This window comes from Pinus tabuliformis, chromosome 7 (assembly GCF_031772625.1).
Source record: "Pinus tabuliformis cultivar Carrire ecotype Pingquan chromosome 7, CPIR1, whole genome shotgun sequence".
Classification (NCBI taxonomy): domain Eukaryota; kingdom Viridiplantae; phylum Streptophyta; class Pinopsida; order Pinales; family Pinaceae; genus Pinus; species Pinus tabuliformis.
This window is the reverse complement of record NC_142293.1, coordinates 887,883,160-887,898,932: the sequence shown is the minus strand read 5'-3', so window position 1 is coordinate 887,898,932 and position 15,773 is coordinate 887,883,160. Positions and strand designations below refer to the sequence as shown.

The 15,773-nt window shown below is 40.3% G+C and overlaps 1 protein-coding gene across 3 annotated transcripts in view; it reads left to right on the top strand.

The window, feature by feature from the left end:
• The first annotated feature begins 3,447 nt into the window (after positions 1–3,447).
• The window catches only part of LOC149250448 (uncharacterized), a 549,018-nt gene continuing 536,692 nt past the window's right edge, over positions 3,448–15,773 (top strand). For 2 of the 3 annotated variants that reach the window (XM_089459091.1, XM_089459092.1), the window contains exon 1: positions 3,449–4,011. In XM_089459091.1, coding sequence (XP_089315217.1) covers positions 3,799–4,011 — 213 coding nt within the window. In that variant the 5' untranslated portion in view covers positions 3,449–3,798. Of the gene's footprint in view, positions 4,012–15,773 lie in introns of all 3 variants that reach the window. The other variant, XM_089459093.1, reaches the window with a different exon arrangement.

The window sequence follows — 15,773 nt, the reverse complement described above, 5'->3', positions numbered from 1 at the left end:
GAAGACATATATTATGAGGATACGTTCACACCAATGGCTAGATATACCTCTATCAAGGTCGTGATCTCATTGGCAATGCAGATGGGATGGCAGATTCACCAGATGGACGTCAAGATTGCATTCTTGAATGAGGTGATAGAGAATGAGGTGTATATTGAACAACCAAAGGGATTTGAGACACTTGAGAGAGACAAACATGTATGCAAGTTGAAGAGGGCACTATACAGACTCAAATAAGCTCTGAGGGCATGGTATGGTAAGATTGACAGCTACTTGCAGTAGATGGGATTTGTGAAGAGCGAAGCAGATTCCAACCTCTAATATTTAATGGTAGAGGGTGAGCCACTCATCCTAGTGTTGTACGTGGATGATCTATTCTTGATAGTGTCATCAGGGCTCATAGAGGACTGTAAGAGGGACTTGGCAGCTGAGTTCGAGATGAAGGACTTGAGACTGATGCATTACTTCCTAGGATTGGATGTATGGCAGGCGAATGTGGAGATCTTCCTTGGGCAAGGGAGATATACTACGGAGATTTTGAAGAGGTTCAGGATCCAGGATTGTAGACCCATGTCCACACCTATGATTACGAATCGGAGGAAGATAGATGCATCGAATGACGCATATGTGAACCTAACCTTATATAGGCAGCTCATTGGATCTCTCATGTATCCTTTCAACACAAGGCCAAAAATGTGTTTCGCATTCAACACTCTCAATTAGTTCATGGTGGAGCCAAAGAGAGTGCACTAGACAACAATGAGATACATCTTGAGGTATCTACGAGGTACAATTGACTATGGTTTGTGATATACTCGAGGTGATGGTGTCAATTTGTGTGGATATACAAATGTAGATTGGGTAGGTAGTTCAGTGGATAAAAATAAGCACCTCATGGTGTTGCTTGAGTATTGGATCAAAGGTTGTCTCTTGGTGCAACATGAAGCATAAGTATGTGGCACTGAGTTCTATAGAGGCAAAATACATGGTAGCTAGCATGGTCACATGCGAAGCTATTTGGCTTTGGAAGCTGCCAGTGGGTTTGTTTGGTCAGCGGTTAGATTCAACCAATATTTGCTGTTATAATTAGAGTTGCATCAAGCTCTATGAGAATCCAATATTTCACGATAGGTCGAAGCATATCAACATCAAATACCACTTCATTAGAGATTGTGTACAGTGTGGATCAGTTTGGCTATAGTATGTTCCCACAAATCAAGAGGTTGTAGATATTCTGACGAAAGTCTTGGGTAAGGCAAAGTTTGTCTACTTCAAGGATAAGTTGGGAGTAGTGGAGAATGCCTTCCTTTCTAAGAGGAAGTGTTAATTTTTGGTATCAGTGGACCAATTTTCTAGTCTCTATGGTGTTTATGAGGCTAAGGAACATAGGAGGATAATTAGCTCCAAGATCCAAAAATTATTTCTAAGGAAAATGCCTCAATTAGATTAATTAGCCAATTATTAATTATTTTTCAATGTCTAACTTAGAAAAACTAGTTAATTAAATCAAATTAATTAAGGAAAATCAATTTTGCTCTAGAGACATCCGTAAAAGTCACTTTGCGGGGTCAAGATGATCTTTGTCATCAATTGTGATTAGATCGTGGCCGTTGGTTGCTCAATGAGAGATTATAAGATCAAATCGATGAGGCTTTGGAGATCACTAAGGAAGTGCAATTTGCAGTGATAGTAAGGGCGCAGAAGGAGACACCAGTAGTAGGGTTTCAACAAAGAGTTTGGGAGAAGATTTATGGAGAAGAATTTCCTAGAAAAGGAGGCCGAAATTAGTAGTGCAAATTACCAGTTTATCAATGTGAGTGGCATAGGAGCTCATTTCTGTAGCGAGTTGCTAGAGACACCACCTGGAGGTAGAGCGAGTGGGTTAGAAGAGTCATTGGAGGTAGATTTGCTAGCAGATTAATTTTCCCAGAGACAGTGCGAATCTGTGAAGCAACTAGTGCGAGTTGCAAAACCAATGCGAGTTGCACAAGGAGGCCAATTTCATCCACAGAGGGAGTCTTTTGTGTCTCTAGATCGATTTGGTGAAGAGAATATTATTTGTTGGAGCTTTGCTAGTGAGAAAGTAGTAGTTGTATTTTTTAATTTGCTGAAGAATTAATAATATAAACCCTCATATGCAGAAGTGGTTTTCCTTACATTGAAGTTTTTACAGGGACCATTGTCCAAAAATCTCGGTGTCAGTAATTTTGTGTGTGTGCATTATTTCTTAGTTCCTATATTTATTGTCAAAATTGTAGTAGTGAATTATTAATTTCATTTTAATATTTTATTTATTTAATTAATTGTATTTATGTTTATTTTTATTGTTATCTAATTTGAAGAGTCAAAATGTTTATATAACATAACCTTACAACATCTCTTCCATATTGGGTGGAGAGTGTCTTTCGTGCAATCACATTTCTATTTATATTGTGACATAAGTTGATGTAACTTGTTTTTTTTTTTGAAATTTAATTTAATTATTAAATGTTTTTAACTTTTTAATTTGATTTAATTATTAATTATTTTTATTTTTTAATTAAAATTCCCAAACATATTTTTTAATAAAATTACAATTTTATTATTATTTAAAATATATATATTTTTAATAAAATTACAATTTTTATTATTTAAAATATATTATTCAATATAAATGAATTAAATATCTTAAAATTTTAAAACATTTATATTATACAAATTTAATGTACACTTCCAATTGAAAAACCCCCAAAAATAGCCACTAATAATTTCATTACGCTTTGCTCTTTTTCAGCCTGAGGTGTAGATAAGTTAAAAGAAACGGAAAAAGACATTTGAGAAATATTAAAACTCTGAAATCACAATGATTAAATATTTGTTTACAGTTGCAACATGGATGTTGCAGGGTCTTTGTCAAAGCGTGTTATCGATTTGTATACAAATTATAGCAGTTGTTTATAATGCGATTTTTTGAAAGTTTTTTCGGTGGGTTTTTTTAGTGAAAATCTGGCAACAATTTATTGGAATCGCAAGTTTGATAATTAGTTTCTGCACAATCAAAATGTCCCAGGGGTTTTTCAAGGTGCTGAATCCAAATATGCAGTTAAAAAACTATTTTAACTACAACAAATCAAGATTTAACCGCAATTTCTTCCGCCTGATTCCGTCACCAAAATCTCCAAAAAAAATACCACATTATAGACAACTCCCAAATTATATTATATGTAATAGAGAAACTGAACGGAGCATGAATCTTGCCACGAAAATATAAAGCACAAATAATTAACTGAGTGTGTTGGCTGCTTCAAAATAATTGATAACTATTTCAGATATGGTTCTGATTAAATTAATATATTACATCATTTCCTTCTCTCTGCTCCCTGCCACGCTTAACGAAACTAAGCGGTGATCTCCACGTCATAGGGAGTGTGAGGGGGACCGCTTCTGCACAGAGAGGCACACACTCACCTTGTCATTGGCTTGGGAGATTAGTTATCTTACCGGGACATTGGTCTCTGTTCTATCCATTATTACCTGGAATGTCCGCCGTGGACTACATCGCACACACTTCGACGGAAGCGCAGTTTCTTGCGGGACCCGGTCTAGCGTTTTCATAAGGATATACAGAGTTGTCCAGTTCTCGATCTGTCAGATATCGGCAAAACCCTCGATTTTAATAAATTCTGGCGTCAGGGCCGGGCCCATGGGTATGCACAGTAGGGTGATCGATAAACGTAGCGACTGTGGAGAGGATAAGATAGAGGGAGTACGAAAACAGAAGAGATTGCAGAAGCAGGCAAGAAGGTGGAGATTCGAAACATGGAGAGAACGGCCGAAGAAAGTGGAAATTCAATGCAAAGAATAGGTTTGTCGGTGCTTTACCCGGTGAGACATCTCATGGTTGCTCTGTTCATGCATTGGGTGGCGGAGCAGATGTCGGTGTCGGTTTTGGTGGACATTACCATGAAGTCTCTGTGTCCTGGGAGCAATTATTGCAGTGAAGTCATTTATCTCACCGGCACGCAGCAGACGGTACGTTTAAATTGCTTTAAGATTGACGTTTTACCTGGTGCTGTTTCATCTAAATCTATGAACAAACAAAGCAGTAATGGAAGAATGATACGAAGACTATAAATAAACAGAGCTTTAAAATGAGGAAGAATCTTGCTACCTGGGAGTTTATTTACGACGATAATACTTTATTTAAATTATTATATAGGTGAGTCTTAACTGCTTGGGAAGTGGACAACTGGCTTATTTGGCAGGGGCAGTCGCCCTTATTTTAGAGAATTTTGACAAATGAAGTCTGCCTCCAAGATTTATAGTCGCAGAGGTGATCTGTCTCTCGAAGCTTGTCATTGTTTTAATTGTCACTGGGTCTACAGGGTTGATTCTGATTATGTAAAGCAGACAACACATGGCTTTCTGTAAAGGCATTATGCCCATAATGAATGAATTCTACAACATTTTTCCATTAAAACTACTGTTTTAATTCGAAATTAAAGTTCTGTCTAAAGTCTTCTTAGCTGACAGGGCCTCCATCCATAATTGTATAGTTCCAGCTCAGGTACTGCAGGCCCCCAACCCCCTCATTACGTTGCACAAGCTCGTCCGGAGGCTTCTTAGTTTTGGATATACGAAACGTGAGCAGGGTGAGTTTAGCAATATGGTGCTGTGGTGGCGGGGGCCAGTTGTGGCGGCATTACCACGAATTGCCTGTCCAGCTCAATGCCATTGCTTGCCATCGTGATTGCCAGGAATTGGGCAAACGGGCTAGAAGTTGTCAAAAGAGTTCCTCTAATAGTGTAGGGACCACCCCCCATCCCAAGACGCCTCAGCCCGCAAGAAAACTCCGCCAGCTAGCACAGGCGTGCCACGTCGAGTTTAAGCTTTTGCACCTACACATTGGTCTGCATCTACAAATTAGAAAACTATCATGGTGGGAAAAAGCTGTAGCATTCTATGCCTTATCAAACATAAGATCATTTTCTTTCTTCCGTATGTGGAAAAGCACTTAAATTTTAATAAGTAACCGTGCATTGCTAAATTCAACCACTCAATAAAGTTTATCTCCTTGGAGGGTTGCTTTCCAGGTCCCAGGATATGGATAGGGGACTAGTTTCTGGTAGAACTTAGTGACCCAGTTCCACACTAACTTAGCAAAAGAACAATACGAGAAAAGATGCTTGAATGTTTCAGATCTACTACAAAAGCGTCACTTAGTCCGAGGGATACCTGAGTGATTCAAACTGTTAGCTAGAGCTATTTTCCTAAGGATAAGGGATGAAACAAGAAGGATTTTTTAGGTTTGGCCAAAAAGTTGTGTCAGTTTTTGTCAGAATTTCTATTATGACCACATTTTGGAAATCATGCAATCACTTTGCATCTAATGACATTGATCTGGTGGAAATATAAGCACTTTAAAAGATAATTGCTCCTGAAGCTAGGTCGCCCTCAAAATATCCCATAAGACCCAAGATAGCATGTGTGGGAGAAACAATAGAGTATGATAGCCAATCCTTCAATCTCCTCCGGTACAAGTCGCTCCAATATCAAATTATGTGCAAGATCCGACTCAACATGTGTGTGGACCAAGTAGGTGGCACACCCCTAAAAATTAAAAAATAGCATGCAATAGTTATGACTCATGAGTGTGGTCACCAAGGTTTAATAATCATCAAATCATGTGCAAAGAGTTAGATCCCGTAATTTGAGTGGTCAAACGACCAATAAAATCCTCAATCCATGTGCAAGATCTTGACAAAAACCTTGGAAAAGGGGACGGCCCTCTTAGTTTTCTTAAAACTCAGCTATCTAATCTGTGAACTATACTAAGCAAAGAGCTGAAAACTAAACTTTAACTTTAACCCACAAATATATTGAGTTTACTAACTAGCATGCAGCGGAAGTAAGGAACAAATGAAGACAAACACACCATAAAACCATACACAACAAATTTACCCAAGAAACCCCAAGTGGGGAAAACCTACAAACTTGGTGTTCTTCTTATTATTCTCAACAAAGTCTTCAGAAAAATGATTACAAATGTGAGGGAAAACTTCCCTTCACTCAGCTAATCCTTTGCACAAGTGATTTGCACACTTCTCGCCAACTTGGCTTCTCTTCTACACCTTGTACGAAATCATATGGGCCTGTACGACCCTTCTGCACACTGGATGCGGCCCCTAGAAGAAGTTTGCACTGGCTGGAAATGCTCTAAGGCTTAATCAACCTCTCTTTCTCCCCCTATCTGCGCTGATTTGAAGCCCTAGTCACTGAACATAACTCCCTTCTCTTTTGCTGAGCAGAACACCAAGCTCTCTAGTGCAATGACGAAGTCTGTGCCCTTTTTCCCTCTTAGAAAGCGACCTGGGCCCCCTGTGCTTTGAATCAATATAAGAATGCTATAAAGAAGATACTACTGCTCTGTGCACCCTATCAATCCTTGTAGCCACTGACCATTGTACCATACTGATCACTGCATAATGCTGCTCAAACTGATCACTGCATTGCTCTGCACATCAAACCCTAACTATCAACGCTGCCAAATCAATTGACGACTGCACAAGCTAACCACTGCGCATGGCTATACAACCTGCAACCACTGACCACTGCACATCACTGCATGCCACTGCTCACATAGGTTATTGCACATCCCCACTGAACCATTGCATTGCACATGAATAGATGAGTGTTCATGAGCTCACAACACTAGCTACCAACATTGTACCAAACTGCCTGTACTACTACAAATGCTGAACCCAAATGTTTGATAATGACATACTCCAAGATGCCTCGGGTCATCCCTATGGCCTGCCTGCAAAGCTCTCAAACTTTGGCCCAAGGAGGGCTACCAACATATTTCTTATTACTTCTACTGCTGATCACGAGTCATATATTGTTGTCCATGTCTCATGTCAATAAGCCGTACAAAAAGGTCATTACGTGTGTTAAGTCTATATGCCAAGTCCCTAAATTATGTAAGTCATTGTCAAGTCAAGTTATATATCAAGTCAAATCACAGTGTGTCAAGTTCTGTTGTCAATGTTATTTGTGTAATTTGCAACCTTCAAACAATGGACCCTAGCAAAGCTGATGTCTTTAAACAAGGATACTGTATAAAACAAGAGGACTCACTGACATCTGACATCTACCTTCACTATAGTCACAAACAACACTTTCAAGGTGTCAATACACAAAGTTATTACTAAAAGTCCCTAAGTTATTAAATTCACTTGTAGGTACACAATATCACTATCAACTTCACAAGGTACATAATCATTGTCACATCATCAACTCATATGTTATGTCACTATCAAGTGCTCAGGTGACAAGAATAAGGTTTCTCAATACAATAGACTACTCATTAAATCACTTGCTCTATTTTATCAAATGACTGTTGTATTATAGGGTTATTCTCAAATAGTGCTACTGAACACTGTGTTGGCTTTTCACTGGAACAAGTATGTCAAGTCACTATCAAGTATGTATAGAACCAAATCACAACAGAATATAAAGTCAATGATTGGCTTAGTGCATTTATTACTTGAAGATACTCACTGATATGCAATGAGATTATGGTGAGAATTATTGTCATATATTGACAATTGTAGGTGAACAAACTTCCTATGGACATGGTTGACTTTTACTAAATCAAATCATTGTCAAGACATGTCAAAATTCCAAACTGAAATCCTATTGCAGCAACTGGAAATTATTTTCCTAATTGTTAGTTTTGTTTGACAATTTATTTGCTGTTTGCTATGACAAACGCTGAATAAATCACACTACAATCTACACAAATAAAACTACAGAAGAATAAACGCTGGAAGAAATGATAGCACACACATAAAAATAACACAGTTAGTTTTGGACAAAAGTCCTCAGAAAAACCCAACTTGGGAAAACCGGTGCAACAGTCGAGGGTTTTAATATTAAGCAACAGTGAAATAATCTGAGTACAACTGGATGTCGAAATTGGCAATCCTACAGAGAAATACTGACAAGAATCTGGAGAGGAATTTTCCTCACCTCACAGCCAATCTCCCGACACAACTTGCCTTCAAAATTTTGGCCTTTTGAGGCACTGTGTCAGCCTTTGCGCTGCTCTGCGTCGCTGGCTAGACAACTTGCCTCAGAGTAGACTCTGATGAAATCGTTCTGCCTTCTGTTGATAAGAAAGATGCTTCTTCGGCACTCCGAGACTCCTTCCCGGCCTCTGGAAATGAAAACGTCAATCTCTCCAGCAAATCGATTTTGCCTTGCAGCTCTACGTCGACCTCTTTGTGGCTCACTTGCCTCTTTGCAAATGCACTCACCGGATCTGGAATCCTTCCTCCGACTTCACTGCCTCTGCCCCTCTCTCATTGCTTCGGTCTCACTGGGTCTCTCTCTGGCAACTGATTGCTGCAACTCAGGAAATCGATCTGCTCATGAAATTGAACTGCTCAAGTTTGTTCTCCAAGTGCCCATCGACTTCTTCTTATAATCCTTTGTTGGGACTCCAAAGACCAAGATTAAATCTTAAACGATGGCTAGGGTTAACTTGAAGTCGATCTATGTGAGTTTCTAGATCATTCATGCCTTGAATTAATTAATTCCGATTAATTAACCATATTCCCTAAGCTTAAACTTAGGAAGTATTTAAAACTGGCTAATAATCTATTTAAGTCATTTTTAGGCGGAATTTCCAGAAACAATTTCTGGGTTTTTGAGATCTCCTGTATTCTAGCCTCTCCACAAAATTTCAAGTCTAGAACACATCTAATGCTACAATAACTAACACTCCCTCTTAGCGAGGAATGTGTTCTAGTGCTACTGCTCACCCTGTAGCAACACCCTGTCTCTGCATCATCTCCTGTCACGCTACCGATGTTTGTCCATACTGCCCACCAACTACTGCGCAACTTTGATATACACTGCATCTGTGCTGCTGCTGACCCTACTGAACTGCTGCCAACACTGCAACTCCCTCTCATCTGTTGTTGCAACAACTGCAACAACTGCAACTGAGAAGCATCTTAAATACTGACTCAACTGTGATCAGTATGATGCATCTGTCACCCGACTCTTTGATTGATGCTAGTATTTGCACTGTCACTAAAGAATTTGCGCTACTGCTGACTTTGCATTGTTCCAACTGCACTGCTACCAACTCTGCACTGCACTCCTTAGCATCTCATTGCTACTAGTCTTTGCATCTATCGCTCTGGCATCTGACTGCATCAACTGTCATTGATCCATCCTGCTACTGAATATTCTGGGGCTACAACACCAAGACACCCCACCTCACTCTTGTAGGTATATCAACAAACATGGTGAAGTCTTCCCCCAGCCTGGAGGAAAGCCTATCGATCTTCGCTGATGTTTCCTGCTGGTCCTGCTTCTTCTCCTTGTCCTTCTTCCTGAGAGGACATTGGTTACTGTAGTGACTAAGCTCACCACATCTGAAGTCCCTGACTGGGACCCTTTGATGCGAGGGCCACATTCGCCTCCTCCTTCACCTGCTTCGATCCGCTGCTACTGCTGTTGCCATTGATGGAGCTCTTCAATAGAGCTCGTCTCAACTCCTCCTGCTACAAATCGGCCCACATCTTGTCCCACTTTGGCAAGGTATCTTTGCCCAAGATACTTTGGACAAATACTTGCCAATCACACTAGCTCTATGGGTTGAGGCGCTGCCCCAAGAATTGACAACTAGTCTCGGACCTCCTGAATCTTGGTGAGGAAGGATTCTATGCCTTCCCCTTTCTGCATCCGGATGAGCCTCAACGTCTCCTCCAAGTACATCTTCTGCCGCTCGAAAGTTCCTTGGTATAGTGTGGAGAGTGTATCCCACATCTCTTTGGCAGTAATTTTTCCAGCTATGTGAGAAACAACATGATCCCAGACACCATCTAGGATCAATCTCTTCGCTTGTGCTATCTCCTTTCTGTACTCCTTCAGCTGATCTGCATCCTGGGGAACTGCTACCACTGCATCAATATACATCTTCGGGCCAAACTCATCCAGATGGAAGGACATCCTTGCCTTCTAGATGACATAGTTGGAAGCTCCATCCAACTTGTCCTGATCATGAAGCCCAACAATGGCCATCTCAACAAATGTCGAAAACCTCCTCTTCCCTTCTGCTCAGCTACTGCCCAGTTATTCGCACTCCCTTCTGGAGTGAGAAAATTTGCTCACAATGATTGCTGATCTGCAAGTAAAATTGAACTTCTTGAGACTAGAAGTTCCCTGAGGAAAATTTTCCCTCAGTGTGTGCTCTTCTTCCTTCCACCCAACGCTAGCTCTGCTCTAGTAAACTGCTGCAAAATTATTGCGTCCAGCTAGAGATTTTCTCTGCGAAAATACTGAGGTGCTCCCTCTGCCTTTGGGATCACTCGATTTGGACAGATCGAATTTTTTTGTCCCTCACTCAGAAAAATCGAATCTCCTCAAGTAACTCGGCCTCTTGGCAAAATGATTACGCTGCCCTTGGGAGTTTCGATCTGCTGCTCACACTAAACAACGCAACTCCTTCTTTCTTCGCCTATGAGCTCTCCGACTGATCAACTACGCTCTGATACCATGTGAAAATTCCAAACTGAAATCCTATTGCAGCAACTGGAAATTATTCTCCTAATTGTTAATTTTGTTTAACAATTTATTTGCTGTTTGCTATGGAAAATACTGAATAAATCACACTACAACCTACACAAATAAAACTGCGGAAGAATAAACGCTGGAAGAAATGCTAGCACACACATAAAAATAACACAGTTATTTTGGACAAAAGTCTCCGAAAAACCCAACTTGGGAAAACTGGTGCAACCACTGAGGATTTTAATATTAAGCAACAATGAAATAATTTGAGTACAACTGGATGCTGAAAGTGGCAATCCTACTGTTATCACTCCTCCAGATCTCCAAGGCCGAGGAAGAGTCCAACTGAGGTAACCACAGACCAACCTTTTGACTTGGTAGCTAGCCCTACCAAGCTGGAGAGGGCTCTCTACAAAGGATCACAGCTAAGAGGGCTGGATGGATTAGGGTTTTAGGCTAGATATAGTAGCTCAGGGTTTTGATTTGATTTGATTGGGGTTGTTGGAAGAGGATTAGGTCAAAAGACTAGGTCAGGGCAAATGAGGGTATGATTGCAGACATCTGATGGAGCAAGGTAGGTAGGCACTCAAACACTTTAAGGTTGTGAAGTGAGATGGACAAGACTGGTGAGGTGCTAGAAAGAGCAAGACAAGCATGTATTCTTTCTAAACTGAAGAAAATGGACAAACTATGAAGATTTCCCCAAAATAGAGCATACAAGATGAATTCTGCTCATAAACTTGAAAATCAACATATCATAGAAGTGAACTGAAACATGGGAGTACAAAACATTCAAACATATGAAACATAAGAAGAAACTATGTCAAAATTCCATACCACAGGTATTCCACCAAAATCACTGCAACTCATTCATTAAATTCTTCCAAATACTGATTACACTAGTGTCTCTGATCAATAGCCAAACATCCAACTGATTCCAACTTGTAGAATGACTAATAAAATACATAATATAGGCCTCAAACCAACTTATCCTAGCTTCAGGGGTCGACTCCATGAGAGGAGGAGTAGTTGCAAAAAACACTGAACTAATAGCTAGAGTATAGGGTGGTCAAAGTGACTCATCCCTAACTTAAACAAACTGATTCATTACAAGTCATGTAGGCCATTTACCTAATGTATTTACCCTAGGTAACAGTAAAAACATAATAATTACATCATCTTTATCAATTACATGAGTAAAACATCAATTTCCCATAGGTGAAAATCAATTTGGAGAGAAATAGTGAAAATATGGGCTGACTGTCAAACACGCCCTCCAAGTTTAGGGCTGCTTTTGGGTGCCTTCCCGGTGTCCAAATTTGCTCAAAGATGGCTTGTTGGAAATCTCTTCAAGTCTACTTTCTAGACATGTCTTCAATTTTCAATTTGGAGCTCATTTGCCTGGTCAAAAACTCAATCACCCAAGACTGGTAAATGTGCAACGCCCAAGCCAGAAATGAGGCAGAAAGGTGGTTTTTGACCTTTTTGATTGACCTGTTTGTCTCCAAATGCCTAGCAAATGCACAGGGTGCATGTCCTCATCACTCTGAATCCAATGATGTTGACCTTTTGCTCATTAGATGCCCCAAAAAAGAGCGCAACACCCTAGGTTCTGCGCGTTTGACCCTTTTCACTGTGCTAAAAATGCCTCAAAAAACACAGTAATTCACAAGCTACAAAATTTGCTTCAAAACTTGTCAAAATTGGTGGGATGATAGCTGATCATGTGTTTGAGGCATGGAGTGATGCCTTGGCAAGAATGTCTAGCCTCCTTTTCTCCTCTTGCTTGGTCAAGGCTTCAATCTTTGCATGGGCTCTTTTGAGCTTGGCTCTTGTAATTTTGTTTCTCATGGCATAATACTTTGTCGTCCTTCTCTGAATATCATTTTCCTTTTTGGCCTTGACTAAGAGTTTCTCAAGATGACCATTTACCCTTTCGAGCCAATGATACCGGTTCTCATTTACCATTTTGGCAAATTGCTCATTTAGGGTGAGCTCATTAGCTAGTTTTGCCTCCCTTTGCTTTTCTAGCTCCAAAGCTCTCTTTAGGCCTATAGTCCTTGGCCTTCTTTTTGGCACCTGTTCCTCCAGCTGGTCACTGTATTCTCCATATGCCTCATCATGTAAGGCCTTAGCCTTTTCAACCTCTCTCTTTGATTTTATGAGCCGAATCTCCATGAGCTCATGTTTGACCCCAAACTGCCTATTCTCCAGTAAATAGTATGAAATAATGTATTTGACTCTTTGCAAGTTGACCTGGAGCTCTCCTATGAGTGCATTCTTCTCCTTAATGACAATGTCTATGTTTTCACTGTCATTATTTTTACTTAGGTCAACTAAGTGAAAATCCCTCTTTGTCTCATGGAGGTCCTCCTCCTGTTGTTGGATCTCTGCCTCTGTCACCTTTTCCTTACCCTTCTGTACCTGCTTTGCTGATGAAGAAGGCAAGGCCCCTCCCATAATCTATGGGGCAAACACTTGCCTATGCCCTCTCTGATAGGTATGTGTCAAGGTACCTAAACCAACCCTTTTAGGCTTGTTGCTCTCACCATGCTCAATGTGTTCTTGCTCACTGCCTTCATCTCTGCTAGGTGAATGAATAGGCTCATGAAATGGTGATGATGGAGGTGATGGTGTGGCTGACTCATTAGATGAAGATGAATGATGTATGGGTTGAGGTGGAGGAATGGAGGTGGGTGGATGAGATGATGAAGGTGCTTCTTGGCCATGCTGAATAGGTGGGACAGTGAAAATCTCATTGGATATAAAGGTGTCCCATGCAATGTTAAGCTGATCAAGGTAATGGAGGACTATCATCTTGATGAGGGAGTGGTGAAAGATACTTTGCATTTGATGATCATAATCTTTCTTTTGGGCAATGAATGACATCTTGTCAATGCTCCGATAAAGATAGTAGGGCATATTGAGCATTTTGACTCTTGTGAAATGCATGAGTAGTCGGATATGATAGGAATAAAGCCTAGAAAACCTACCCTCACAAGTGAAGTATTTCATGATGATTTTCATCATGGGAACATATCTGTCTAGGAGGTAAGAGAGGAAAAATCCTCTTTCTCTCATTCTTGTACCTTGTTTTAAGATATGGCTCATAATAGAAATGATCCAATTCTCCTTGTTTAAACCATTTTTCCCCAACATTTGGGATCCCAGAGGCAACTGATATGATAGCAGGAGATACAGTGAAGGTGACACCAGCAAGGGTTACCTGGTTGTCATGGAAGTTGGTGATGAATAATCTGGTCAACATAGGATGGTGTTGGATCCTTTGCACTTTCTCACAAAACTCAAAACAACCCACATGCTTAAAACCTGTCACAATGATGGGAGATGCCATAAGTTCTCTGGTATTGGTTGGCTCATGTCTAATGATTCTCCCTCCTTTCTTAGATAGCCTCATCTCCTGTCTTTCTTCCTCCCTATGACTTCTGTTCTCTTCTTCTGCCTTGAGTTATTGGTGTCAAACCCTAGGGAGATGATGAAATGGAATGTAGGTGTAGAGAGTATGGAATGGTGTGAGGAAATTGAGGAGACGGAAATGGGGATGTGTGATATGAGGGAGGTGAAAGGGGGTAGTTTTGAAATGTAGGAATGGTAGTGGGAAGCTAGGAAATGGAATTTAGGAATGAGATTATGTTACTAGGGTTTTGAATCTAGTAGGACACCAAAACACAATGAACCACCATATAATTCAACTGTGGAAGAGAGGAGTGATATGATTTCAACCTACTTGTTGCTGGAGCATGATGGTGGCACATTTTGAAGCTTGGAGATGATGTAGTGCTGTTTGGGTGATCTCTGGATGTTTTTGGGCAAACGCGCAACATTCTGGTCAAATGCACCCTCTCTTAACAGGAGCACAACATCCTTAGGAAATGCACAGAGTTTTAAGGCAAACGCGCAACACTCTGGTCAAACGCGCCCTCCAAGTTCAAAACACGCCTTCTGCCCTTGTTTTGCACAATTTCACCTAAAACTCTAAAATTCCCTTTTGCTAAGGATGTTTTGAGAGCGTAGGACTGCAAATGAATGTTGAATTGATGTCTTTGAGGGCCTTTATACTTGAATGGGTTTGATTTATTGCTTTGAAAACCCATTTTCTAATGTTTCATGTCACTTTTCAAATTTTCACACTAATGATCTTTGACTTCTGACTTTTTCCTTTGACAGGTGGATGATGTTGAAGCTTTTGGCAATGGAATTGAGTAAACAACTAAAATGGTGACTTATTACATATGATAAACATAAAATTACATAAATAAAATAAAAATTATTACATCTATCTTGAAATAAAAATTACAAACTGGAATAAATTCCTTGCTTAAAATCAAATTTGGAACTTCAGCAACCATGGTTACATACTTGTAAACCCTTATTTGATTGAAGAAGGGATATTATTTGTTTTACTCTCATACTTTGCTGGCCTTATGCAGTGAGATGGTGATTTATTGGACCTTGGGAAATTGAAACCTAGGTGACCTAATGGAACCTTGAATGACTGGACTTCAGGTGGACTTGACTGACATGAAATGAGCCTTTATAGTCAATGGATGCTCAACAAGACACATGAAGGTGGGCCAGCAAATACAAATTTTTTGAGAGGGGAGTGTGATTTTTTATTTTGGGCTACCATCAATGAGTAAATTTTTACATGATGACCTAGGTGGAATGATAAAAATTTCAAATGGGACACTAATATGATATAAAAGAGGAGTTTTGATCACTGATGGCAGTATGCAAATACTGACTCTAACACCTACAAAGAAATATTGACAAGAATCTGGAGAGGAATTTTCCTCACCCCACAGGCAATCTCCCGGTACAACTTGCCTTCAGAATTTCAACCTTATGAGGCACTACGTCAGCCTCTACGTTGCTTTGCGTAGCTGGTTGGACGACTTGCCTCAGATTGGACTCTAATGAAGTCATTCTGCCTTCTGTTGATTAGAAAGACGCTCCTTCGACACTCTGGGCTCCTTCTCGACTTTCTCGACTTTGGAACTAGAAACTTCAATCTCTCTAGCAAATAAATTTGCCCTCTAGAGGCTACTACGCAGCTCTACGTCAGCCTCTCTGTGGCTTACTTGCCTCTTTGTAAATGCACTCACCGGATCTGGGATCCTTCCTCCGGCTTCACTGTCTTTGCCCCTCTCTCACTGCTTTGATCTCACTGGCTCTCTCTCCGGCAACTG